Raw genomic sequence first — 25,357 nt, 5'->3', positions numbered from 1 at the left:
GCGATGGGAGAAGGGTCACGTGCACCTGCAAGGAAACAAAATGCGCCATTACTAGTGAAGATCAACGACGGTGGTCAGGTATATGTTAGCGTGCACAACCAGAAAAAACGGAGTGTATTGAATGTTACATGAATACTATCACTGAAGCAACACAGTGTTTACAGGGTTATTGTTGGAATATTATTCATCATTAAAGCTACAGCTATTAAAACCTCATGCGTTAATGTGGTAGGTTAATATTATCCCCATAAATTATTTTTTATTATTAATAGTAGTTGTAGTAGTAACACCAGTAGTTTACAGTTTGTGGTATGTAACAAGCACGATTGTACTACAGTCTTGAGGAACTTATACTTGACTTTTGTACCTTAATTTCACTACTACTTGTAATATACCACATTTCAGATGGAAAATGTGTACTTTTTACTTTTATTTCTTTGACAGCTGTAGTTGCTACTTATTTTGAGATTTTACATACAACACATGAACAGTTTATAAAATTATGATGCATTTCATAAAAAAGCTAAGCTAATTAGCTAATAATTCTGCTTACACAGTAATGCTTCAGTAATAGTAATCCAATAATATATAAAAATATAACACTGACAGGGGACAGTATTTTTATTTTGATACCAAGTTAATTGTGCTGATAATATCTCTGTGCTTTTACTTCAAATATTTATTGTAATATTTTGAGTGCAAGACTTACTTGTAATTGAATATTTTCACAGTGGTATAGCACCTATTTAATTAAGTAAAAGATCTGAATGCCACTGGTATTGTGCAGTATTTGTAGTAGTAGGATGAGTGACATCAGTGTATGTACATACTGTCCACAAGGTTGGGAGTTGAGCAGCTGTGTAGTTTTTTGATTATACTTTGAGATTCTTACCCTTTTTATTTCGCCATAGAAATGACCAGCAGAGATAGATAGTGACATCTGGTGGTCAGTTTGTTAACCATTTCTTTTCCAAACAAATGCAAGCACTATTTTTACCACTTTAATGCAGGCCACACATTTTGTCTGCCAATAGTGCAGTTCTCTTCTAGTGCAAACAGTGAGTGAAGCTGTCGTACTTGTGTGCGCTTTAGTACTACAAATGTAGAAGGTTAATGTTAAGGGTGAATACTGTATAGGTAACAAATCTTTTTGTGCAATAGAATAACAGTGGTTGAGCGAGACATCATTAATGAACACACACTTTCAGTTTGTTTTAGAAGCAACAGTTTTATTTTTAGCTGTGACAAAAGAAAAAAAAAAAAACAGTCGCCTCCTCAGAGTCTAAATGTTCATGTTCAGGATTAAAGTGCAGAATTGTTTTCACAGCTTGTGTAAAAAATTAAATAAGACAAAAAAAATTAAAATATCAAAACTGACAATGGGAGATCTGGAAAATATAAATATGATACAGAACAAGATGAAATCTCATACAACATAGTATCAGCAATGATATTCAATCCACTTGAATCAGGCTTGCACTTATGATACATAAAAAAAGGAAATCAGTTCACGTTTTCGAGTCGTTGGCAAGGCTAGCTTACAACAAAGGCACAGCAATGTTCAGAGGTAACGATCCTTTGCAAAGAAGTGCTGCGGCGACATTCTCACTGATCATCAACACGTCCTCACAGACACACCTAACATGCTCGACGTGGCTCAGACAGGAATGAAGACAGAAACATGGCAAAGCCACTCATGTACAGTACATGCCCACGGACGAACACATCAACCAGGAGGGGGCTTGTTTTACAGAAGCGTATTTTGTGTTATCAGCCTATACATTGGCAGAAGGTTACATGCTCTTCGAGTCTCAGTGTTACTGTTGAATGCTGCTTTGCTATTAAGCTGCAGAATTAACTGAATTGTGAAGAAAGCTCCAGAAAAGTACGGCCCTGAGCCAAAAGAGTATGATGAGGCGGTGAGAGGTGAGACAGGCCGGTTTAAGTGCTTTGTTATCAGAAAGACCAGCAGTGGTTGCAGCCTCTGTGGGCATCACATACGAAGACCAAGCAGTCAGAAACAACACAGAACGTCATTCACAAAGGACCAGTCTGTAGGCAGCAGGCAGAGCTGGGACAACACATCCTCTTGGTAGCAAAGACCAGAAAACTTACAATGGTACTTTTGCCAAAGTCTTGAAAATGAAATTATCTCTATTATTTATACAGATATATGACTTCACTTACAATTAGATCACAGAGGGATCAAATAGGCTTCTGCCAAAACTGTATTTAAAAGTTGAACCATTCACAAAAAATGCATCTAAATAATCAGAAATGTCACTAATCCTCACGCAAGTCCAGTTTGCCATCAAGAGGATGAATTTCCCAGATCCCATTTTTACAGTTGAAAGGCTCCATCAGTGTCTTGCATTCATATATCAACCTGAACCGACATAATTTATTTCCTTATCACAAGTTAGCCCGAGAGAGGAAATTAACAAACATGGCTTCAACCAACCATTTGGTAATATAGTGCAAATTAAAGTACTCAAATCCATACAAAAAGATTTCAGTGGTTATATATAAAAAAACAGATGCTGTGTTTTTTTTCTCATTTCTCTTTTAGCCTGGCTTTCTCTGTTGACTTTTTTGTCTTTCATTCTGTTTTTCTTATTTAAAATGATAATTTAGAGACAAAAACAGCTTGACTTAGAAGCTGAAGAGACCTAGCTAGTACATCATGCAGCTCGTGAAAACAACAGCAGGAAATTTCAAAAAATATTTTTTTAGACTAGAGACAGAAAATTTATGTTAGAAGGTGCAAGAGAGAAGTTTGACAGTGGAAGAGATTATTTCTGAGGAGTGCGCATGTTTATGCAATGCACGCAGACAGAGGTGAGGACAGACGCATACATACAGTGATATTTACAGCTAGTATTTACACGTAAACAAACAGTGGGTCATCCACCGGAGGAGAGACAAATGAGTGGACAGCTGACGTGATGAGGCAGTACCTGGTGATATTATTCCCACACCTGAACTAATGTACAGTACATGAAACGAGAGTGAATAATTAACAGAATGATTGCCCTCAAAATTCTCAAATCACATATAATTAATATGCAGATTTAGTTCAGCAAGTTCGATGTGATTAGATAATCCAGTTTTACAATTAAGTTTACTCCAGCACATGGGTACATGGAAACTCCAAGATGACCAATCAAATGTTGAGGAATACTTTTTAGATGGAGGGAAATGACAGAAAGTAACATTTACTGAGCTTGAACTGAGGGGAGGTTAAGTATTTTGTGGTGATAAGATTAATCTTATCTCAAATGCTAAAAGCCCCTCACCTGCCACAGTGGTGACAATGCAGGAAAGTCCAAACAATAAAGCTTTCGGCTGTGCCCTATTAACTGCAGTCAAACTTTAACTCTCCTTAATTTCAACTCGGTCGGCCAATAAAAATATGGCAATGTAGCATACGTATATAAAATATGTCTGTACATTTACAATATTTAAAACATTTACAATATCGCCAGATATGTACACTAGTATGTGTTTGAATGTGTAAGATGCCACATCAATATGAATGAGATACGCTAACGGCTCTTAAAATTGGGAGACAATGAACATAATTTATGCAAAAGATGTATACCTCAATGTTAAGTCAGTGCTACACAATAAATGAGGGAGAGGGGCGGCGCCACAGACACATGTAGGTCGAGTAGTTTATGACCAAACGAGGTCAGAGGGACACGATGAGCCAGGATGTGACCTGACAGCATTATTTACAGTCATGCACTCTGCAGCGAACTATTTTAAAGCTTGAAGGATTTGTTTGACTACCTCAACTTTTGAGACTGAATTGACAGACGGGCCCCTCTCCTTTGCATTTTCCAAAAGTCCAGTTTTGATATCCAAACCAAAATCAAAATCAAACCAAACTCACACAGACACACCTGCAAACACATACTGCACAATGTACTCTGTAGAGGCCCAAAGTGAGGAGGCTGAAGGTTTGCCTCATGCCTTGTTTTTTGGACTACTTTATCCACATGAATATACACACTACAGTAAGTACAGTAAGTATTCTTGAATTGAATGACCACTAATGTTAAATCTACATGATTCAAGAGTTGAGTCATGATTTGAAAGTTTGGGTTTGATTGCATATGACATGATCCACTTTAGCTTCAAGTGCAGCAGAATCAAGCTATCGTAGTTAATGTCTCTTGATTTGACTTTGAATGTGTGTGTGTGTGTGTGCATCTCGCACAGGTGGCTTTTCAGATCCACGTTTTCCCCCTGAGTCTACTCGTTAAGCCTGAGCCAGCCTACACAGCAGCATCTGCTTCAAACATGGAGGAGTATCTACACGACTCCTCCAGCCACTGCACAAGGCAGGTGATCGCTGCCCTTGTGGGGTTTTCTCTAATTTCCCACTCCTCCACTCGTGTTTGGCCCTACTCCGGCTGTTCGGGGTGGGTGTGCAGGCCGTTTTCAGGGCGAGTGCTGTTGTGGTTCTCCCAGAAGGCCTTGTGCAGCTGGTCTACTTCAGACACCAGGGGTAGACCAATGTCCAAGTGCATCTTCAGGTTCTCCAGCCACTCCTCCAGTTTGGAGAAAGCAGGTCTAAAAATTAAGAAAGAAGATAGGGATGTCAGATTGAAAGAACTTTTTAATAACACAATAAAACTTAGTCCTCTTGCCCAGAATTATAAATAAAAATATGTTTTTATGTTGAGTGAACTGTCCCTTTAGGTAACATTTCAATGTGAATCTATTGAAGATGTCTGACCGTTTGTCTGCATCAAGGTCACAGCACACAGCAGCCATGGGGAAGAAGGCAGGGGGACAATTCGGGGGACAGTAGTGCTCCAGGAAGCCAGACACGTTCAGTCCAAAGTCCATTGCCCTGGGGAGGTAGTCTGGGTCTGCGTTCACCCTACCAATTATCTGGAGAGAGCAAGAGAAAGAAAAAAAAAGAGTAAGAAGAGTTAAAGATAGAGCTGTCAGAGCAAAGGGAATCCTCTTGTGCCAATCTGCTGAAAACCAGTAAACTGAACCTGATCGTTTCCAAGAGACCACAACTACCGTTTGTCTGCCTGACAGAAGCCACATGAAGACAACTTTGCTTCTCTGCTCTCTCTAATCTCTGCACTATTCTCTGGCTAATGGTGTCCATCTGGAGAAGTCATACACTTCTTCAGAGTGACTGAACTAAACTGTTGAGCCCATATGTGGATAGTGTGTGGCCCAAATCCTACCACACTTTGGAGCTGGCTTTTCATTCAGAGAATATAAAAAAATATCTTTTACTTTTTGGGGCTCTGGAAAGCCAGCAAGACGTTTTCCTCATCAAATAAAATGGATGTTTTAAAAATATTGAGAGGAGTTGACATCACTGGATTTGGCAGAAAACTGTCAAAATGCAAAGTTTAGTACACTGAAGCTAGACCAAGAAGTGAAAGTAGTTGTGCACAAATGGAAATAATAATCTTCTAGCTGAACTTGTGCTCGGAAAATATTGTAAAAACAGTTTTTAGGTGACAAACTTTAGCCAAATTCAATGAATATTAAAACTGCTAAATCATCTCAGAGTCCAAAGGGTTTGAAAGGGTTTAAAGGATTTAATGTTAAAAAGTGACAAGGAAAGCAACTTTGACAAATGACACGTAAGCATAATTTTAAGCTTTTGGGAAAAGCTATGAAGCAATTTTTGTTCTGCTAATCAAACCATAACGTCTCTGAAAACCTTGTTGTCTGTGTAGGTTTTTATAAGTACTGAGAGTGGAAGGTCACTCACCTCGCAGAGCATGATACCAAAGGAAAAGATGTCTACTCTTTCATCGTAGCTCTTCCCTGGGAAGGAAAAAGGACAAAATGAGGCTGTTGTTAATGAGTTGAAGAAAATGTAATAAATATTTAGGAGAATGCCACATATAGCACAACTGTAGCAGTGCAGTAACTGTAGTCCCTGTAAATCATACCGTGGATCATCTCCGGAGCCATCCAGTAGGGGTTTCCCACCACGGTGTATCTCTTTCGGCGGTCGGGCCTCTTCAGGCCAGGCAGTTTACCCTGCGACAACTTCTCCTCGTGCTTGTCGTCCACCATGAGCCGAGACAGCCCGAAGTCCGCCACCACCACTGTGTTGTTCTACATGAAGAAAATTGAACAGGTCATAAAATGTTATTGTTGTGCTGCAAGCATACATGCTGCCTGGAAGCTGGAAATTCAACTCCAAGCTTCTTATTTCTCTTAGAGAGTATTTTCCCCTTCCACTTCAGATGTGATCTCTACAACACCAACCTTTTGTTTTCATGTGACATATGTACAATGCTGCCTCTTTTAGAGTAGGCTGAGCTGGAGGTTTCCGCTGCAAGTTACTTGTGTGGAGTGTGTTTTAAGAAGACTTAGTCTGTTCCAGCTACTGCTAACAAAGCTCTCCTTTGTTTTTATATCTCAAGTGCCCCAGCAAATGACAGGTGCACTGTGTTAAATCCTAAAAGAAAACAAACTGTATATGTGTAGGTATGTCCACACACACACATAAGTGTACAGGAATACACAAGTTCTTACCTCTCGGACTAGACAGTTGTGTGAGTTCAGGTCCCGGTGGATTATGTTCATGGAATGCAGATATGTCTAAAATGACAGATAGACAGACAGGTAGTGGAGGACAGAAAGGTAGGAAGAATAGAAAATAAACAGAAAAAACAGAAGCTTTTAGTGGTAATCTAAAACCCATGCCAAGAGAAACAATCCTGCACTTTCATCTCATGTAGCTGGTGTTGTAAATACAATAATCCAGTCATGCACGACATTCATCACTGTACTCGTATCAAGGGAAAACATTCAGAACCAGTAGTCTAATCCTGCAGGAATTCATGCTGTAATTTTCATAGATTGATGACAATATCAGTAGAAGGGTTGTAGCTCACTAACACGACCACTAGAGGGAGACAGCAGTGACGATAACAGGAAACAATGCACCTTCCTTTACTGCTGCACCCATCAAGAAATTTCACTGCCTTACTTAGATTAGATTGGATTACAATTTGTGATAACATAAACTACTACAATTACATGAACTTTTTGGTTTTTGAACTCACCATCCCAGCAGCTATGTCCTTGGCAAAACTGACCCGCTGGTTCCAGGGATAGTTGCTGTCCTGTGAGCAAAAATAACAATTAAATGTCATCGTCTTCAGTGGCAGAAAACGTAAAACCTGCAAACTACAAAGACTCCACCTGAGGCGACGCAAGACCATATCACTTCCTCAATTACTAATAGGTCTACCCCATGCATTTTGAATGCTGAACATGAAGTAAACACACGTATGTCTACAGACACACACTCCCCTCTCACCATTTTCTTGATGATTTCTCTCAAGGTGCCTCCCTTTATGTACTCTGCGATGAAGTTGAGTCTCTTGTCCTTGTAGAGGACTCCAATGAACTTGAGCACGTTGGGGTGATCCAGGCAACGCATGACCTTCACCTGATGAAACAACAGCAGACATTTTTACCCACTCGAGAATGTTTGAAATGTTTGGAGAACTCATTTCTGAGCTTCACCAGAGAGGCTGTGGAGCACCCAACAAGATCACAAGAGATTCGGTAATTTGAGACTTGGGCCACCTACAAACAAACAGCCAGCGGGAGTAATAATCATGCTTCTTTGTGGTCGGGGGTTTGTTTTATAGCTGCTCCTTCTACTCTGTCGGCGTCTACACCAATTACAAAGCGAAGACTCAGTGTTATCGTAACCTAATGATAAATCTACCACCCCCACATGCACACTCAACCACACAGGAACAATTTTCCTGAACTTCAAAACATCCCAATTAGAAGGTTGTTAACTGGATGAGCGAGTCTACGATACTGAACATCAAACAGGAACATCAGGAGTAATTCAGATCACTTCAAGGGCAACAATAATTCAAAAAGTCTTACAGAAGATTAAACTTCTGCGTACGAGTCATTCTCTGTTATCATTTCAAATTAATGGAAGGACAGGAGAGAGATGAAGCTTTGTGTGGGAGGTAAAATAAGTTCTGCTCATCCATCATTTTTGGGAGGAAGGAATGTGTTAACACTCCCTTTCGTCCTATTTCAGAAGTAATTTTATGTATTTTACTTTCAGTTATTCAGGCAAGAGAACTCTTCCTTTTTATTCAGTCATGCCCTACATTCACACAGAGGAGCTGCTAATTTTAACTACAATACTCAGCGTCTGGTTGGGTACAAAAAAGCATCTGTCTGGTCCATGAATTCAAATCTGCTTCACTAACTTTAGGTTACTGGCTACTCTCATTTTAACACCTGGATTAGCATCAAATCACCACTAATATCTGACTAAAGTTGTTTGTACTTGAGGAAATGACTGTTTTATGATCTGACGTCATCACTTATTGATTTCAGATTTCTGTTTAGAACAACTAAACCTTTGATTCAGTCTCTGAATAGAAAACTGAGTAAATATTACACTCCTTAATTATGTGACACCCGGGATCGCCCATCTCCACTCACCTCTTTGAGGAATGTTCTCTGTGTCTCGTCATCAAAGCGAATCAACTCCTTCATCACCATCACCTCCCCTGTCTCCTTGTGGGTCACCTATGACAAGATGCAACAAATCAAGCTGAGCAACAAGCTGGGAGACGTCATTCTGATGCAACGTTAACCACAAAGTGCGTGAGGTTTTCATCCCACCTTCTGCATGTCAGTACGGGAAACAGACATTTTGAAAACTCCAGGATGTCTCATAACCATTTAACCTCCTGCCTCTTCACACTTCTCTTACTTACCTCAGTGCTGCCATCTTCTGGACAACGACTACATGTGTTCTCTAAACTCCACATGTACTTTACATACAGCCTGGTATAGAAAATGCAAGCAGTGTCTCTGCCCACCTTGATGGCCTGTCCAAAGCAGCCCTTCCCCAGCACCTCTCCATGGATGAGGTCAGACGGGCGGAAGATGCGGTGCGTCTGATTGGACACGACACGGAGCGACTCTGATCGATTGATGTCCTTCCTCTGGGAGATGGGGGACGCTGCATTGCTGGAGCCTGGCGACTTATCAATGCTGCAGCTCCGCCTGGAGCGTAAGAGGAGGGACAGGAAGGGAGACAAAGAGAGACGAAGAGGATACAGCAATAGCAGGGATGAAGAAGAGGGGAGCAGAGTATTTGATTACTATTAGCTGCTGCAATAAGAAATATTCAGTTCATCTTTATTAAGGGTATATACAGTATATGCTAAAAGGAGAGCTGGAAGAATATCATAAAGACACTCTAAAACTTTCCTATCTTCCTATCATGTTGCAAACATGATTTACAACTGAACCTAAAAGAATACAATGAACATACTGAATCTAGGCATTTGTGAGAAATGAAAAGACTGTAAACCAGCTTCTTTTCGAAGAGTTCACTATTTCTGTGGTGCATCGATTTGGAGATGAGGAGAATAAAATGACTTCTGCTTTTCATGAAATATCAACAGTGTGTTAAGGTGTTAACACACTTTAATACAGTTAAAGAGCACACAGAAGTGAATTCTAGTCCTGATGACACAACTGTAGGTTGAGCTAAACACCACCTTGTCATTGTTGAAACCTGGTAGTCGTAGAATACAACAATTAATGTGTTGCACACAGTAAAAGTTGTAGGCTCCTGGAACATCTGTGCCCACAAACTATTGTTCCATCACAGTCAAAAAAAATCTGTAAGTTTCTTACGTGATGATGCGGGATCTCAGGCTGCTGATGTCAGGGTTGGGGGGCTGGGTGATGGGCAGGATGGGGCTGGGGCCCTCTGACAGAGGGGTGGACAGGGGGCCATCCACTTGCTCTTCAGCCTCGGAGGAACCTGCCTCCTGCCCCTGACTGTGAGGGTCGTGTTCGATGGTGAGCTGCAGCAGCCGGCTCGTCTCCTGGATCAGCAGGTCGATCTGGAGAGGAAGCGAGAGTTCAGATGTGTCGGTCGCTGTTAAAGCTGAAAGAAATGCTCTAACAGATGAAGTCTGATGAAATGTTGAACTCATGAAATAGCTATGAAATGATTCAAAACTAACACACCAGTGCTGAATCTTTATTTGAATGACCCTTTTTTACACTGCACACTTTACTCTCTCATTCATGCTTCACCTCTAACAGACGAGGAATTTAATAACTGATTTTCTTGCCTGCTGTCATCTGAATCGACCCAATCTGGTAAATCTCTCAATAAATGTGATGATGCGAGACAATCGCATCATGAAGTCATCATCCACTTCCACCCAGAAGAGGACAAAGGCTGTTCTGTCCGTATGTATCTTTGTATAGTGCAGCTTGTTTCACATTGAACCCTGTTGTTTTTGAAGCCTGAGGCTTATGACAGTCACACTAACACAACCCTAGAGCTACACAAGTCATGAAACAGACCCAGTAAGACCTGTGAGAGACAAATGATTGTCATGTTCCTGATTTGAATGAGCAGGTTTACTATTACAAAACTGAGGCTGTTAGAGCTGTTAATATGATTAGAAAGAGGGATGACTATTTAATCAGTAAATATTAATCATTTATCAGTCTACCTCTGTTGACAACTAAGCTATAAATCAAAAACAAAAGGTTTGACTTTTTGTCTGTCAGTTACTGTATAAACCACCAACTAACTGTTCTTCTGCAGCTTCTCATGTCCATTATCTTGTCCAAATTAACTGTCAAAAGGTTTAAGGTTTGCATATTTAAAGTAAAGTAAAATATTTCAGTAACAATGTGTGACAGTGTGGTGAATACCTCATCCAGAGGGACATTGTGAATGGGCGTCCCGTTAATTTCAAGGATCCTATCTCCAACATGAATGGAGTTTTTCACATCTGGGCTGATGCAGTCTGCGTCCACCCTGAATGAAGAAGAACAATAAGCATAAAAAAATTACAAAGAACTCTTCAAACACCATTTTCGTTTGAACACAGACCTGAGATCTGATAAAGTCTCAGCTCATTTGAATAACAGTGACTTCTGCTCATTTCCTTTTCTTTCCGCTCTATTATACATTTTAAATGAATCGCATCTATCACACTGTCCTCCATTTTTAGTCTACCCTTCTTCATTTTTTGTCCTCCACCATACTGACCTCTACCAGTGTTAGTGTAGTTCCTCCTCACACAATAACAACTCATCCACAAAATATGCCAACACACACAGAAACATGGACAGATAAACTCACTGGGAGACTCTGACGGTGCGTCCGTGTTCAGGACTGTAGCCGTTGGTCGGGCTGAGCGGCTGGTCGATGGCCACAGAGAAACCTCGCCCTCTGCGTCCATTGTTGCCCTCGGCGGAGGCTGGGATGGACACGAGTGTGACGGTGTGAGGAATCCGTGAGCATGGCGAGTCCGGCAGCGACACCGGGGTGACGATGGTCTGGTAGTAACAGTGACCGCTGGAGCCAGAGAGGAAGACGAGGAAAGGATGAGGGAAGGAAGGACAGATGGAAAGGAGGAGAGAAGTTAAGTTCAGTGAGGTCTCTGGCTCTACAACCGTCCATGCAATCATAAGGGGAACGTCAACACAAGAGTTTTTATAGCATCACATGTTGTTGACGAGATGTTGCTTTAGCTGGGGGAAAACACTGTGCTGTCGTTGTTCAGATTTGAGGGTCAGCCTGACCATCAAAAAAAAAAAGCAAAAAGTTTTGCTTACAAACAAGACTATTTTTCCCCAAAAACATGATGAATTCTGGGAATGTAAGGTGAACTCATGAAATAGCTATGAAATGATTCAAAACTAACACACCAGTGCTGAATCTTTATTTGAATGACCCTTTTTTACACTGCACACTTTACTCTCTCATTCATGCTTCACCTCTAACAGACAAGGAATTTAATAACTGATTTTCTTGCCTGCTGTCATCTGAATCGACCCAATCTGGTAAATCTCTCAATAAATGTGATGATGTGAGACAATCGCATCATGAAGTCATCATCCACTTCCACCCAGAAGAGGACAAAGGCTGTTCTGTCCGTATGTATCTTTGTATAGTGCAGCTTGTTTCACATTGAACCCTGTTGTTTTTGAAGCCTGAGGCTTATGACAGTCACACTAACACAACCCTAGAGCTACACAAGTCATGAAACAGACCCAGTAAGACCTGTGAGAGACAAATGATTGTCATGTTCCTGATTTGAATGAGCAGGTTTACTATTACAAATCTGAGGCTGTTAGAGCTGTTAATATGTTAATACAAAAGTCTTCAGTACATCTCTGTCACCAGCTTAAAACAACTGTACCCACAAATCCACCAAATTTCAAATAATAAGCACAAACATGTGTGTTAAAACTTTGGTTGCTGTGAATTTCCAAAATATATTGAGTCAGCTGTCACCACAGTTGGTCATAATGTCGACAACAAGTCCTTTGAAGCCCAAAATAAGGCGCATGAATTTAAGATTTTGTCAATCAACTGCAGCCTTGGCTTCTTGCAGCTTTGGTTGCACTTCAAAGGGATTTAAAGTGTATTAGTTTGCTGCAGAAGAGGGAATTAGGAAAACTAACTATAAAAAAAAACAATAGTTTGGTCAATTAGGGGGGGAACAGAGCTACCATACTACAAACTACAAGCTTTGATTTGCAAGTGTTAAAACATTAGGCCAATTAAAGACAGACAGAACGTTTTGACAGATATTTGGGTGTCTGCATGTCTTATAATGTTGTGCTTGAGGCTCACCAGTAGAGTTTGGATCTCTCCACCAGAGCGTATGTGTCTCCGTCACCGATGAACGCCCTGCAGTTAAGACAGGTGAAGCATTCTGGGTGATATTTCTGTTCCCCTGCGACCTGTTTGAGAAAAAAACAAAGACACAGTTAAAAGGACATTCTGCCTTCTATATGCTGACAAAATGTGATGTTCTAGGATGTCAAAGGGATTTTTTTCTGATATTTCTTAAAACACTTCCAGGGCAGGAATTCACAACAGTGTTTCTGATGTGACCGGAGCAACAGGCAACATGAGGCTTTAATAACTGGTTGGAGAAGTAGGGCGAGGTCTGGTCATTGAGGGTAAAACTGAGAGCTGGGAGATTTAATTTGCTGCTGCCAGATCCCCCCTCCGGAGCTTAGGGCAGTTTTGCAAACAAGAGAGGGAATTGAGTTATGGCCCAAAAACAGAGCAGGCAATGAGCAGATTAATCACACTGGCAGATCTGAGGATGATGCTGGCGCTGGAGGTTTTACAGCTCTGTGTGTTCTTCAGACCAATGGGAGTAAACCAAACACTGTTAAATGATCAGATAAATCACAACAAAATGAAAAGATCAACTGTGTATCATCTCCATCGATTAACAACATTCCCACTTTTACCATTGCTTGTTAAATGTGTTTGCCCTTGCTTGTTGTGATGCTGATCGACTGAGAAATTGATGAAGTGGCTCACACCTCCACATACCCTTTTAACTCCTTCAGGTAATTTTGCGCCCATCGATGTAAATGACCCACCAACTCAAATACCTAATGACTTCTATGATTAAACATGAGCCACAATGTTAAGCACTAAAGGTTGAGTCCACCAGAGCTGTTCGTTCCCCTGAGGCTGTGCTTGTGCTTTGAGTGGCAGAAAATTTTGGAGGGAGTGGGCCCCCTGATAGTACTTTTCAACCGCAACGATCTGCAATGCTAATTTAGTACACCAAGAGTGAGGAGGGGCATTGCATGGAGGAGTCGTGAACAAAGAACAATCAATTAAATGTAAAGGAAAAACATAGAAAATTAAGAATTTTGTATTGTGACATCCCATTATTTAAACAGAAAACAGAGATATTTGCATAACATTTCTTTTAAAAAAGCCACATTTAGAATATATAACAATACATATTTCTGCATCGTCAAGTTTTACAAACATTTATTTTTAAAACCTTCGTTTGTATGAAACCAACATCACCAAAGGAAAATATAAGCTCACGGATGCAGCCACTACTGAACTACCAGTCGCCCAAAGAGAGAAATGCAACTTCTAAATGGTCCATAAGACTGAAACAAAAACAGGAAAACAGAGACAAAAAGGAAGCAAATGTGAAGATCAAAGAATCAATAAAATCATTGCGTAGGGCCATATGTCTGCTGCCCCACCCTCCTGGGAGAGCAGCAGTGAAACACACAAACAGATAAACACAGGCTGAGGGCCCTCAGGCTGCAGGGAGGAAGACACTGTACAAGCATATTAATTAACTGCTTTTTAAGTAATTAATCTGAGCAGCTCCTTCCAGCTAAATACCAAAAAAACATGCCATCACTTGGCTTTGATGCAAGGAGTAAGATAACATCCCGACTTTTCTGTGGTTTTCTATCCTCTATGTTCCTGTTTTTGGAGAGAGAACAATAAAGATTGACCCTGCATCAAATAAGAGACAGATTGAGGATTTTCCTCCTTTTCGCTCTAAATGTTGTTTAATGGTCAAGCTGACAACACAACATCATAGCAGAGAGACAGAGAGACAGAGAGTGACAGGAGATCACGGTGGAGGTGTAATGGCTTTGTAATGGACAAGGGAACAAGGTAGCCGTAGGGCTTATTAACCAACTTATTGTCCTCTTTATTTGTCCTCCAAGAAGCCTCATAACAAAGAGACATAAACAATTACTGTCTGACATCGCCAGTGAGTGTAAACATAACGCATCAGAAAAACAAAAGTATGAAAGAGAGAGGAGTACAGAGAATAAGGACTTCAACAAAGTAAGATTGCTGTGGGATGGAAGGATCATTTTAAAGTTAAATACAACAATTTCATCATGATGTTCATCATCTGTAAATGTTCTCTCTTTGTGTGTGTGTGTGTGTGTGTGTGTGTGTGTGTGTCACTTAGGTGTAGCCCTACAAATGGGAGAGACAGGAAGAGAGGACAGCTGGACGGAGATGAAAAAAAGGGTGTGTGGCTCTGCACAACCTGACACTGTGGCTGCCATTTGCTTGCCATGCAGGCATGACACACACACACACACACACACACACACACCCTCTCTAAAACCACAGGCGACAGCTGCTGTCCTAACATTAAGGACGTGCTTCCTCTCTAAAGGGTGGATTTAAAGACAAATAGGGAGAAATAAATCATCACTCTATGAGATATCACACCATGTGACTGCTTGACATACAGCTTTCAAAAGACGGATTCAAGAAACATCACATGTATTAACACACCGCCGGTTCCACTTTTTATCCTCACTTAACACAGACGCTGTGTGTATGTGTGTCTTTAAGCCTGGGAGAGGTTGTTTCATTATTTGTGTATTGGCTCATCATGCTGGTGAGAGTGTGACTAGCTGGCCATGTAGCCCCGTGGCCTCTTCTAGTGGCAACAAACCAAACCGTTTGCACGTGTCTCCCTCGGGGTGAACGGGTGATAGAAATGTAGCTCAAGTACAAAAAGAGACATTAGGTTTTTGTGTCAAAGAGTGATTTCCCCCCTCAGATGTTCAATTTGATCTTTTAGAGGCCTGGATTGGGTTGCACCAACTATTTGTAAATCCATGTGTCAAATCAGTGATTTACTAAATTGGGTCGTACCATTAAAACTTAATAAATGTCTTGGCTAGTAAAGCCTTGAGCCATCGCTGCTGGATGCACAAAAAACTACAGCCAACAGTCAGCTTGGCGTGTCAGGGCGTTTAAGCTTCATTTGTTTTTAATGATATATATGTGTGCCCTTAAGTCGGCTGTGGAATGTGAACGAAGCCTTTTAAGCCATTTGTGGGAATTTATGACGGTCTAATGCTCTCAGCGACACTAAACAGCTAAGAAACTTGTTGGTAATAAGTCAGGGATTCTTGACAACTCCTTCAGGCCTCATGTTGACTTTTCCTGAGCGGAGGTCTGTGTAATCATCACTTCTCTGGACATTATAATTAGTTTGCAACTAATGTTAACTGTTAATTTGATTTGAGTTGAAAACTGACTTGTAGGCAACCAGATGACTCAAAAGGTAAACTAAAGATATGAATAATAATATAGAGGTAAATCATTTAAATAGCATAGCTTACTTTTCCTTAAAAAATCTTGCTCTTTTTATTTGTCATGTTTCAAACTGAATTATTGTAGTTCCTATTTTCTAACATTTTCAAGATATTTCTGATTTTCCCTGTGACATTTTCCACACATCATTTCACATTTTTCAAGGAAGTGACTTGAAAATGAAGGCGAGGAGGTGATTGTCAAATCTGTTGAGTGCACCCGGAGGCTGATACCTCTGGTGGTTTTTCGTAAAATCATGACATGACCACTTTCCCCAGACTGAACTAGATTCATATTTTTGTACACTGATGTGTCCAATACATCAATGTCCAGGTGTTTTATACACACAATGTCATTATCATAAAAGTAACTGTAAGGAAAACGTGAAATGTTGAATTGGAGAAATTAAATTCAAGATATTAAGTTTTTAATATTTTTACAACTCATTTAACTTCTACAATATTTTAATTATTTGTGTTCAGTTATACATTTGACTTGTCAGATATCCTGTTGCAGGACATCTGTTGCTTCTCGGAATCCACTGCAACACCGTAAAGAAAGAAAGAAAGTCATTTTCAGCTAAAATAAATCAACTATTTTGATAGTTGATAGATCGTTTAAGTTATTAAGTTATCAATGCTTCCAGACCCTCAAATGTGAATATTTGCTGGGTTTGGGACTGTTTAAGTTTAAGAAGTGATAAGGAACAATCAGGTATGACTTAAGATGTGTCAGTGCATGTGTTTACACACTGGAGGACCTCTACATGCCTTTTGGTCCCTTTACCTCAAGTCCCACGTAAACACTGGCTGGACCCTCTGACTGGCTAAATGTGGAACGATGACCTCATAACAACACTGCTGAAGGTGCTTCTGAATGGCCTCACTAAATTATGGGAGATCTGGCTCTGCTCAACCTCATGTTTGATGTAGCGAACTTCACTCCAAAGCCTCCTTCATTGGCTAAACTCAAAAACACAGTCCATATGTGACTGAGCTCCCTGTAGCAACACGTAGCTTAAGAATTGTGTTTTAAAAAATGACCTCATGCAGATGTTTTGAAGAAATAATAAAAAACCTCACGTGCATTAGGCACCTGATACTCCCCACAGAGGGAGTTACAACTGGGTTAGATTTAAAAAGTGTGTCAAAGGGAATTCCTAAAGAGCCAATAGGCTGATAAAACACAATATATGACCAAGATGTTTCATACTGCTGCAACCAAGCCTGTTGTAGCAGAAATAAAGAAAATGAAGACATGATCCTGATTCCCCTTTAGACTTTCTACAGTAGACATCATTTAAGCAAATACAATTACTGAAAGTCTGAGAGAAGACAGTGGGCCACATTGAAGCTCTCTGAATGGAAACCCCCTTTCAGCTACAAACAGTACAGTAACACAGTACACACAGGCCTCAGCTTTCGAAATGCTGTTAATGTATTCAGCTTCTTCCCTCCTCTCTGTAAGTCTCACATCCACTGTGGTTTACAGTGTGGCCGGCATGTAGGTGGTAAATAAAAATAACATGACAACTGTTGTCCATCTCTGAATGTGTGCACATGTGCACTCACACACTTTCAATCCTACTTTTATCTGAGGAAGAATGCTCTCTAATAATAGCATGCATGCCATGGCTCATCAGTTTTTCATGACATGAAAAAAAAGAAAAGAAAAAACTGGTGCGGCGCACAGAAAAAGAGGGACAGATCTGCGATTACTAGGCAATACACTGACCCAGTTTATAATGACACACAAAACACAGCAACGTACAGTATCATGCTTTAGCTTCTGTTTTAAAATGAAAGAGATAAAGATGGGAAGAGTCTCTGCAGAAGCAACCGGCAAACCATCTCAACCAGCCACTTGAGACTGTCTGCCTCCTCGCCGGCTCATGTTCGACTGTACATCACCCATTAGGCACCCAGTAACCCAGAGCAGCAGCAGCGAACAGCCTCACCTTCTTATCCCTTTTCCACAGCCTGAGACAGCAGAAGCTCCAGAAAAACAAATCTCCCACCATGTCAGCGAAAGCTGGCGTCTCTCCTTGGTGTTCTAGTTCATTCTACTGAGGCAGGCGATTTCCCCGCTGTCACAACAAAACACTGGCAGCGGCCAAACCGGCCGGAGAGTCAGAGCTGCAGGGGGAGGGAGGAGAGAGAGGGAGCAGCCCACGCCTTTGCAGCTGAGCTCATCTCTGAATCAATGTCACTCCTCCTGGCTCTCCCCCTCCCACCCTGCCTTCCTCTTCTCTCGCACTTTTGCTATGACCTCATCGTTTCCTGTTTGGCCCCGCCCACTCTTGCACACGCGCCACCCGGCTGCTTCAACCATACACACTCAACCCCCCACCCCCACCCCCTGGTGTCTTCAGTAAATTCCTCACTCCTCCTCTTCTCACATGCTGCCCCACTTCCTGCAATCACATTTCGAAAACAGTGAAAACTAGCAGAGTGACAGTTACAGGCGTGACTTAATGTTCTTCACTAGCTAATTTGTTTATGTTATGTGTTGAATTTCATTTATTTTGTGATGTTTAAGTGAAACAAATAACACCAAAACAGCAATATAAATGGTAAAAGAATATAGTGTTTGATCTTTTTTTCTCCTCTCTTGCATCGTATAATCTCTCTTCCTAGGTTTATCTTTGCTGCTGCATCACTTTCTTCTGCCCTCCTCTCTCTCTAGCTCTGTGTCTAACTTGTCCTTGCTGTCTCACTTTGTTCATGTCCCTAAAAATGTCCTGCATGCCAAGTGTCGATCCCTCCCTTCGCTACAAGCCAGTGCTGGAGGGCCATCTGAGTGGGCAGATATTAATAGACGGTCAGATGCCCTCTGTTCACTGCCTGTTGGTTCTGATGTTAAAGCAGAGGAGACGGGCTGCAGAGAGAGAAGGCTGGTACAGAAAACCTGATTAAGTTACTGTGGGAGTTACGGAAGCTGCATTAGAAACTGATCCAGAGAAATACACACTGCCGGCAACAACCAGGATGAAAGTCAACAAGCAGAAGATACAACAGCAGTTACAGAACTTACTGTATGATAACTGCAGTGTTCAGTTGTTTTATGATTAGTCTTTTGGTATTCACTATTGTCTTTCACATAAACAGGATTTATCATTTCCCATTATGTTTTTTTCTGTGCTAAAAACATAGTTCATATGTAGGTTAAGAGTAGAGCAAGTTTTCTCACATCACAAAAATGAGAATAAGCTTCAATTGTGCCTCTGGCTCAGAACCAACATATGGGCTTTCTCTCTGTATAATTGATGGCAACAGTGAAAAATAGCAAGTCTGAAAATACATTTCTTCCTGAGTCTGTCTCTGGGCAGCCGATAATTCATCTCCCACCACCACCGTACAGTAGATGCCATTATAAATATCTTGCCATCATCAGGAATCAGAAACAACACAAAACAATATAAGTAGATTCAGGAATGCAACTCTTTTATGGAGTACATTTATTTAAAAGCAAGACAATGTAACTTTTGAAGGAAAAATAAGACATTCTTCTTCTTAGAAACGAAAAGTTGAATTCATAAGCAATAAAACAAAATCTTGCTCAAATCATTGCACTCTTTTTTTCTCCTTGGTCTGGCATGACCAGTATCTTATGGAGGCTAATGACAGTGAATGTTAGTCTTTCTTCTACTTTTGCTACTCTAATATTATATTTGCGCATTTTAACCTGCTATAACTGAAGCAGAAAAAAGCTGTGAACACAACAACATTTGACATTATCACCTTTTAGCAAACAGTTGCCACATCCAGCAGATACAGAGCAACATTAGCATTCCTTAGGAGTTGCATTTCTGGCCACCTGATGAATATTTTCCAATATCTATTCTGTGTCAAGCGATGGTTTTGGTCTCCACCAACGCCAGACAGAAAAAAATATCTGGCTCTTTAGCTGCTAAATGCTCCCTCTGTTCACCAGCTAGTCGCTAACTGTGCTAACAGCTGTTTGCTTCTGTTTTGTTGAAAACAGCTGGCTGCTTCAGCTGAAAATTACATTTGAGGGCAGTGAGAATGAACAGAACAGTAAAACTGCATGCCAAAAAACAAAAAAGCTCTAAAATGCTCTGTATTAACTGTAGAGTGGGGTTAATCACTATGAGCAACACCTTTCACATACAAGTAGTCATGTGATCCACTGTTAATATAAAAATATTAATCATTTTAATAAACATTATCCTGTAATCGTCACTTGTAGCGCCTGTTTAGCAAAAGTAACAGAGGCTCATTTTAAAGCTTAAAATTACATTTTGGTACCAACAGTGAAAGTTGTATCAGTGACTTCTTGTTCAATAAAAGGTGCTGTTGAGTTGAGTCAAACCTGCTGGCAGTCAGCTCAGAAGTGAAACCCAGCAGCCCACAGCCGTGCCACGGGGGATTTCAGCCTACAGGGGCCGCTGCTTTCGACAGTGTTTCCACTCTGGAAAGAGGAAGCGCTAAACAAGTTTCAAAACACACTTTAGTGAAGATCACTGGTCAGGTTGTGATCTCTCTGAATATCAAAGTGTTGATATTGATTACAGTATCTAAAATGAAAAAAACACATCATGACTTCATGCAACATCTCACTGTGAGCAGAGGATCAACATAAAGCCTGAAAGTCGAGCCTTCATCACAGCAAGGAGCCATCCAGCTGAAGTGCCCCTGAGCAAGACACTGAGGCCCCAGCAGCTGCATTAGGGCACCCCACAGAGTCTGACCTCTGACCTCCCTGTGCTGTTTTAATGAAAAGACAACTCTCCCTTCTCCTAAATATTATGCAAAACAAGTTTCCACGCTGTGACAGAGCACTGTGTTCAGACCAGACCGAATGAGATCATCAACAGTTATTCCTGTTGTTAAGAAAACAACCTGAACGGCAACAACATCTTAACAAAGACTATTTCCCAACACTTATTACACATGGGTCTGTCTTCACTTAGAGGCTAAACAATCATCAGGCGTTTACAGAAACAACTAAAAGATTCCCACTCACCCACAGAGCTACCTCACACCAGTGGGAGTAGATAAAACACACTGTAGACCTGGGACTTTCCATTGGTTTGGTGGCCAACTCAAAATATCTCCATTTCTCAAGATTATCCACATATGTATGACAATATAACACTCATAAAGTCAGAATACAATTACAAAAAGAAGAAACTGAACCCAAATCAGCTGCCTCTCACTGTTGGACTGCTATGGTTAAATCTTTTAAGCAGTTTAATTATGAAAGAACCTAAAGTTAATTTACAGAACCACTACATGACATACAACATGTTAAGTGTGTATCTACTGGAAACACCCCATTATGTGTAAAATCATAATTTAGCACAATTTAAACTAGGCCTGTTATTTAAGACTTCATACCCCCCATGATGTCATGTTTTATTCATTCATTCCTTTTTTGCTTTTCTTTGTTTTCCATTTATTGTTTGTAAGATGTTTTCTTAACAATGTATAAAGAAAACATCCAAATGTATCTATCAGACTGAAACAGAAAGCAATAGTTGGCATGCAGATGGGATGAGGGGAAAGGTACAGGACATGATGTAGCTTTCAGAACATGTGATTTGAATTTCAAAAGGGTAAGTAAGATGCCAAAACGAAAAACCCCACTTGTGATTTTTGGGAAATGTCTTAGATTTCACCTTCAACTAGTACTTCTTGCAATCTCAGAAGAGAAAAATCCCAAAGATTTGACATAATGCCAGTCAGGTCAAACCGTAACCATCTGATAGCAGCTTTTCTGTAAACGCCAACATGATGAAAATATACAAAACAGATAATTCATGATTGGTCGTGTTAAAACAGTAAAGGCACCTGATGGACTAACAGCCAGAGGTTTTATTCTGCAAAGGTTTTGGACACTGAAAGAAAAAAGTGAAAAGACACCTTAAGCAGCCTTACTACAAACATAACCAGAATGAGACTGATTCATCATTTTCAGGCCATGGAAAGAAACTACTTACTAGCCATTTTGTAATTCAAAGTTGTAACATTCAAGTCCAATCAACACTAATGCAGTTGTAGTTGAAGTTCAGCTAGTGGGTAAGGATGCACTGATCCTTTTCTCTCACGATATAATTTCCGTATCTGCCAATTCAGAGTACCAATCTGATACCAGTGCTCTCTTTCCCAAATTGAAAATCGGTATACTTCATTACGTGAAACTCATTGGTATAATTTTACACAAGGTAACATGAAGCCAGAGCTTGCTGTGACAATAAAAACTAAGTGGGTGGCTTGCAATGACTGAATGAATATATCTGACAGCAGAAACACTGAATAATATAATGATATCTGATAACTGTATTTCATGTGGTTTTGGTCACACCGGGGCCAATACCTGGTCTGCTTAATAAGAACAGTATCGGTTGCTCAGCACCATATTTTTGTGTCTCAGTAAGCTGTGACGGTCAGAGAAGAGTCCATTGTCAACTACATCATGTCTCAATCGTTAATTCAAAGAGGGTTTGACCCAAGGCCATGGTAATTAATCCTTAATGTCATGCTGGCCAACACTGAACTGATTTCCACAGATTGTTGTGGCAAAGATAACAAAATGAGGGTGAGAAACCGTGAAACCAGAAGCTTCTCCCGAGCTCTGGACATCTAACAGGCCCAGGTCGATGTCTGGCCCTGCTCCCATCAGCTGGCTCTGAGCCCTGAGCTGTTTGCAGAAAGGCTGACTGACTCTAAACTGAATGTGGAGATGGCTGGGATTACTGCACATCCATCTGTCAGTAGCAGGTGTGATGGACAGACAGAGTGAAGGAGGGCTGGTGGGAGAGAAAATTCAATTATATCAGTTAACTCAGTATTCAGCATATAAATCAGTCTCAGTAGGGGTAGTAAATAACTGAGTAACATCCACTGGCTGAATTACTACCAGTTTACTCAAGGCTGAAGGTGCTGACCTGAGCAGAAGCTGGAGATGAAGCTGCATACACACACACCTGTCTGGACCTGAACATACACACACCAGCATGCTCATACTATACAAACACAGACAGTACCCTCAATATAATATAATAATCTAAGAGATCATATTCAATTAAGACAATGGCCCCATCCACAGGGCAGCTGTGGCTACTAACAAAAACAATGTAAAAGATATAAAATCACACTTTCAAAGAGAGACATTTTTCTATGTTCACTGAAAAGTTATTTTGAGCCTGACGGCTCGTTTGTGAGCTTGGAAACAGCAGTCGACAAAACAATCTGCATTCACGGTCCACTTACTCGCTTGTTCTGGAGCGTTCAAACGGCTCCACAATTGAACAAACATGGACGACAAGTTCTACAGGTCCACGAGAACTGAGCAAACTCCATCTGCTGAAGCTCCAGAACAAGTGAGTAAGTGGACCTTGTATGGATACAAACAAGGGAGTAAATACCTGTTCCAAATGGACTTGAATGAGGGGCAAAAAGCCTGCTGTCACTGACTTCTCCTGGCTGCCTCCCTGATCTCTCTCTGTGTGTTTAGCGAGTATTGATCTTATGAATTGTACAAATGGGCGTAACAGCAGACACTTTCCAACAGTCTCTCCTTGAAGGCAATCATAGTGTTGCGGTTGGTTGAACACACAAAAAGTGACAGAAGTAACTGTGTGAAGAATTAATGAACAAAGAGAGCTTGAGACAAAACCTTGCCTGCTTGCTCACCTCCACACACTTCGCTGCATGAATAGTGATACTGAATTTTATAACCTGTATACAAATACACACAGTGGGGAAACAGGCCAGATCAAGTGAGCACAGCAGTCAATGAGAAAAGAGCAAAAACATTTTAAATGTGAATAACCACACCAAAACTAGTCACTTGTTTCATGGCCTTCACACTTCTCATCAAAGTTTGTTACAATCCTGTAAACTAACAAACAAAAACCTATATATATATACCTATACATATATATATATATATAACCTCCTTGGTGGAAGTAAAAGGCTGTCACAAAACGAAACAAAAATTATTCCCTGTGGTATGAGCGATGAAATCCCATGAAATCCAAACACAGCTCGCTCTTACTTTCCTTACTCATGTGTTGTTTCTGTCTGCAGACTCTGACTCATCGCTGCATCGTGAAGCTCCAAGTGCTTTCACTGACTGTGACAGCAGCTTTTTCAGGTGAAGTGGCATCAGTATGTTTTAAAAATAGGATTGTGATTCCCTGCTAATCTGCACGGAGGGACTGTGCAGCTCTGGAGTGGACTTCTTTTTGGGTGTGGCACAGACGTAGGGAGCTGACCTTGGTCTGCATTTCTACACAGTAATACAATAGGTCTGGCCATCTTGGCAATTCAAGCCTGACTGACTGATCTCAAATTTACTAAAGTGTAACTGCAGAGACAGTCAATCAGTGTCTTTGCACTGTAGGAGCAGCAATAAACCAGAGAAGGAGGAAGAACAGGAGAAGTGGTGCAGCAATCTCTCCACCTAATTCACTTTAGAGTCTCCTACATGTTTCATTACTGAGATTGCACTGCAAAGGGCAAGCTGTCTGGAGGCAGTGTAAATGATAAAACACACACACACCCACACACACACACACACACACACACTCAGAGATGCAGAGAAAAGCCGAGCCTTGAATTTTTTCTGTTCATTGTGGCCGTGACACATGACCTGCCAGAAGCTGGTGGCTGCTGTATCTGACCAGGAGGCAAATGTGTCAGAGAAGATATTTTATGTGCAACGAATGAACTCAGCTTTTCATTTTAGCCAGCTCTTCCTATCAAAGAGCCAACAGTCAGTGAATTATTGATTTAGTCAACAGTCTGGGTTTTGGGTGGCTTCAGAGGCAGTTTATCACCTTAACTGGCCACTAAACATATCATGACTACCATATTTTTCTTTATCAAAATTAGACTCATATTTTGTCTAAAATTAAACCTAAAATGGAAGTTAAATACTCATAATTGTGTGCAATTTAAACACAAATTGGGATAATTTAAGCTAAATCCCACTTAAAAAAAAAAATGTTTACTGTCAGCTTCTAATGACCCCTTCTACAATGTAAATGATTAGTTTGTGTTTTCTGTGGATAGTTTCCCTGTCATATAAACTTCATGCTAAGTAGACAGGCGGCAGTTTTCCAGAATATGAGCCTCACATATTTCCACACACAGCTGACATGGCTTTCATATCATCTGCTGCCATGGCTGATAATTCTAATTTTACCTCACAGGGTAGCTTGTACACAACAAAGACGCAAATCCTCACAACTGAGAAGCTGGAACTAACCAACGAATCCTTTCAGCTATATTGATAAGATGCTGCTTAACTATTTCAATCTATAGTGCAGTAGAAGAATAAATGTGTAGCAAAATAAAAGAGGCAAAACTCAACATACATTGTAGGTGTTTTGTGTGGGATTTTGGAGAGGTCCGTGTGTGTGCCTTTGCAAACTAAAGCCCCGAAAAT

General features: G+C 40.7%; 1 protein-coding gene across 1 annotated transcript in view; it reads right to left on the bottom strand.

The window, feature by feature from the left end:
* Window positions 1–4,221: 4,221 nt before the first annotated feature.
* The window catches only part of limk1a (LIM domain kinase 1a), a 44,493-nt gene continuing 23,357 nt past the window's right edge, over window positions 4,222–25,357 (bottom strand). Inside the window, exons 4-16 of the mRNA XM_070905880.1 lie at window positions 12,665–12,774; window positions 11,165–11,380; window positions 10,732–10,837; window positions 9,748–9,902; window positions 8,865–9,051; window positions 8,482–8,568; window positions 7,319–7,450; window positions 7,062–7,121; window positions 6,529–6,594; window positions 5,937–6,105; window positions 5,753–5,808; window positions 4,745–4,902; window positions 4,222–4,578 (exon numbers count right to left, since the gene is read on the bottom strand). Of these exons, the coding sequence (XP_070761981.1) occupies window positions 4,410–4,578; window positions 4,745–4,902; window positions 5,753–5,808; window positions 5,937–6,105; window positions 6,529–6,594; window positions 7,062–7,121; window positions 7,319–7,450; window positions 8,482–8,568; window positions 8,865–9,051; window positions 9,748–9,902; window positions 10,732–10,837; window positions 11,165–11,380; window positions 12,665–12,774 (1,671 nt within the window). The 3' untranslated portion in view covers window positions 4,222–4,409. The remainder of the gene's footprint in view (window positions 4,579–4,744; window positions 4,903–5,752; window positions 5,809–5,936; window positions 6,106–6,528; window positions 6,595–7,061; window positions 7,122–7,318; window positions 7,451–8,481; window positions 8,569–8,864; window positions 9,052–9,747; window positions 9,903–10,731; window positions 10,838–11,164; window positions 11,381–12,664; window positions 12,775–25,357) is intronic.

The sequence above is a fragment of the Enoplosus armatus genome, chromosome 5 (assembly GCF_043641665.1).
Source record: "Enoplosus armatus isolate fEnoArm2 chromosome 5, fEnoArm2.hap1, whole genome shotgun sequence".
NCBI classification, from domain to species: domain Eukaryota; kingdom Metazoa; phylum Chordata; class Actinopteri; order Centrarchiformes; family Enoplosidae; genus Enoplosus; species Enoplosus armatus.
This window is presented reverse-complemented; position numbering and strand designations above follow the sequence as displayed.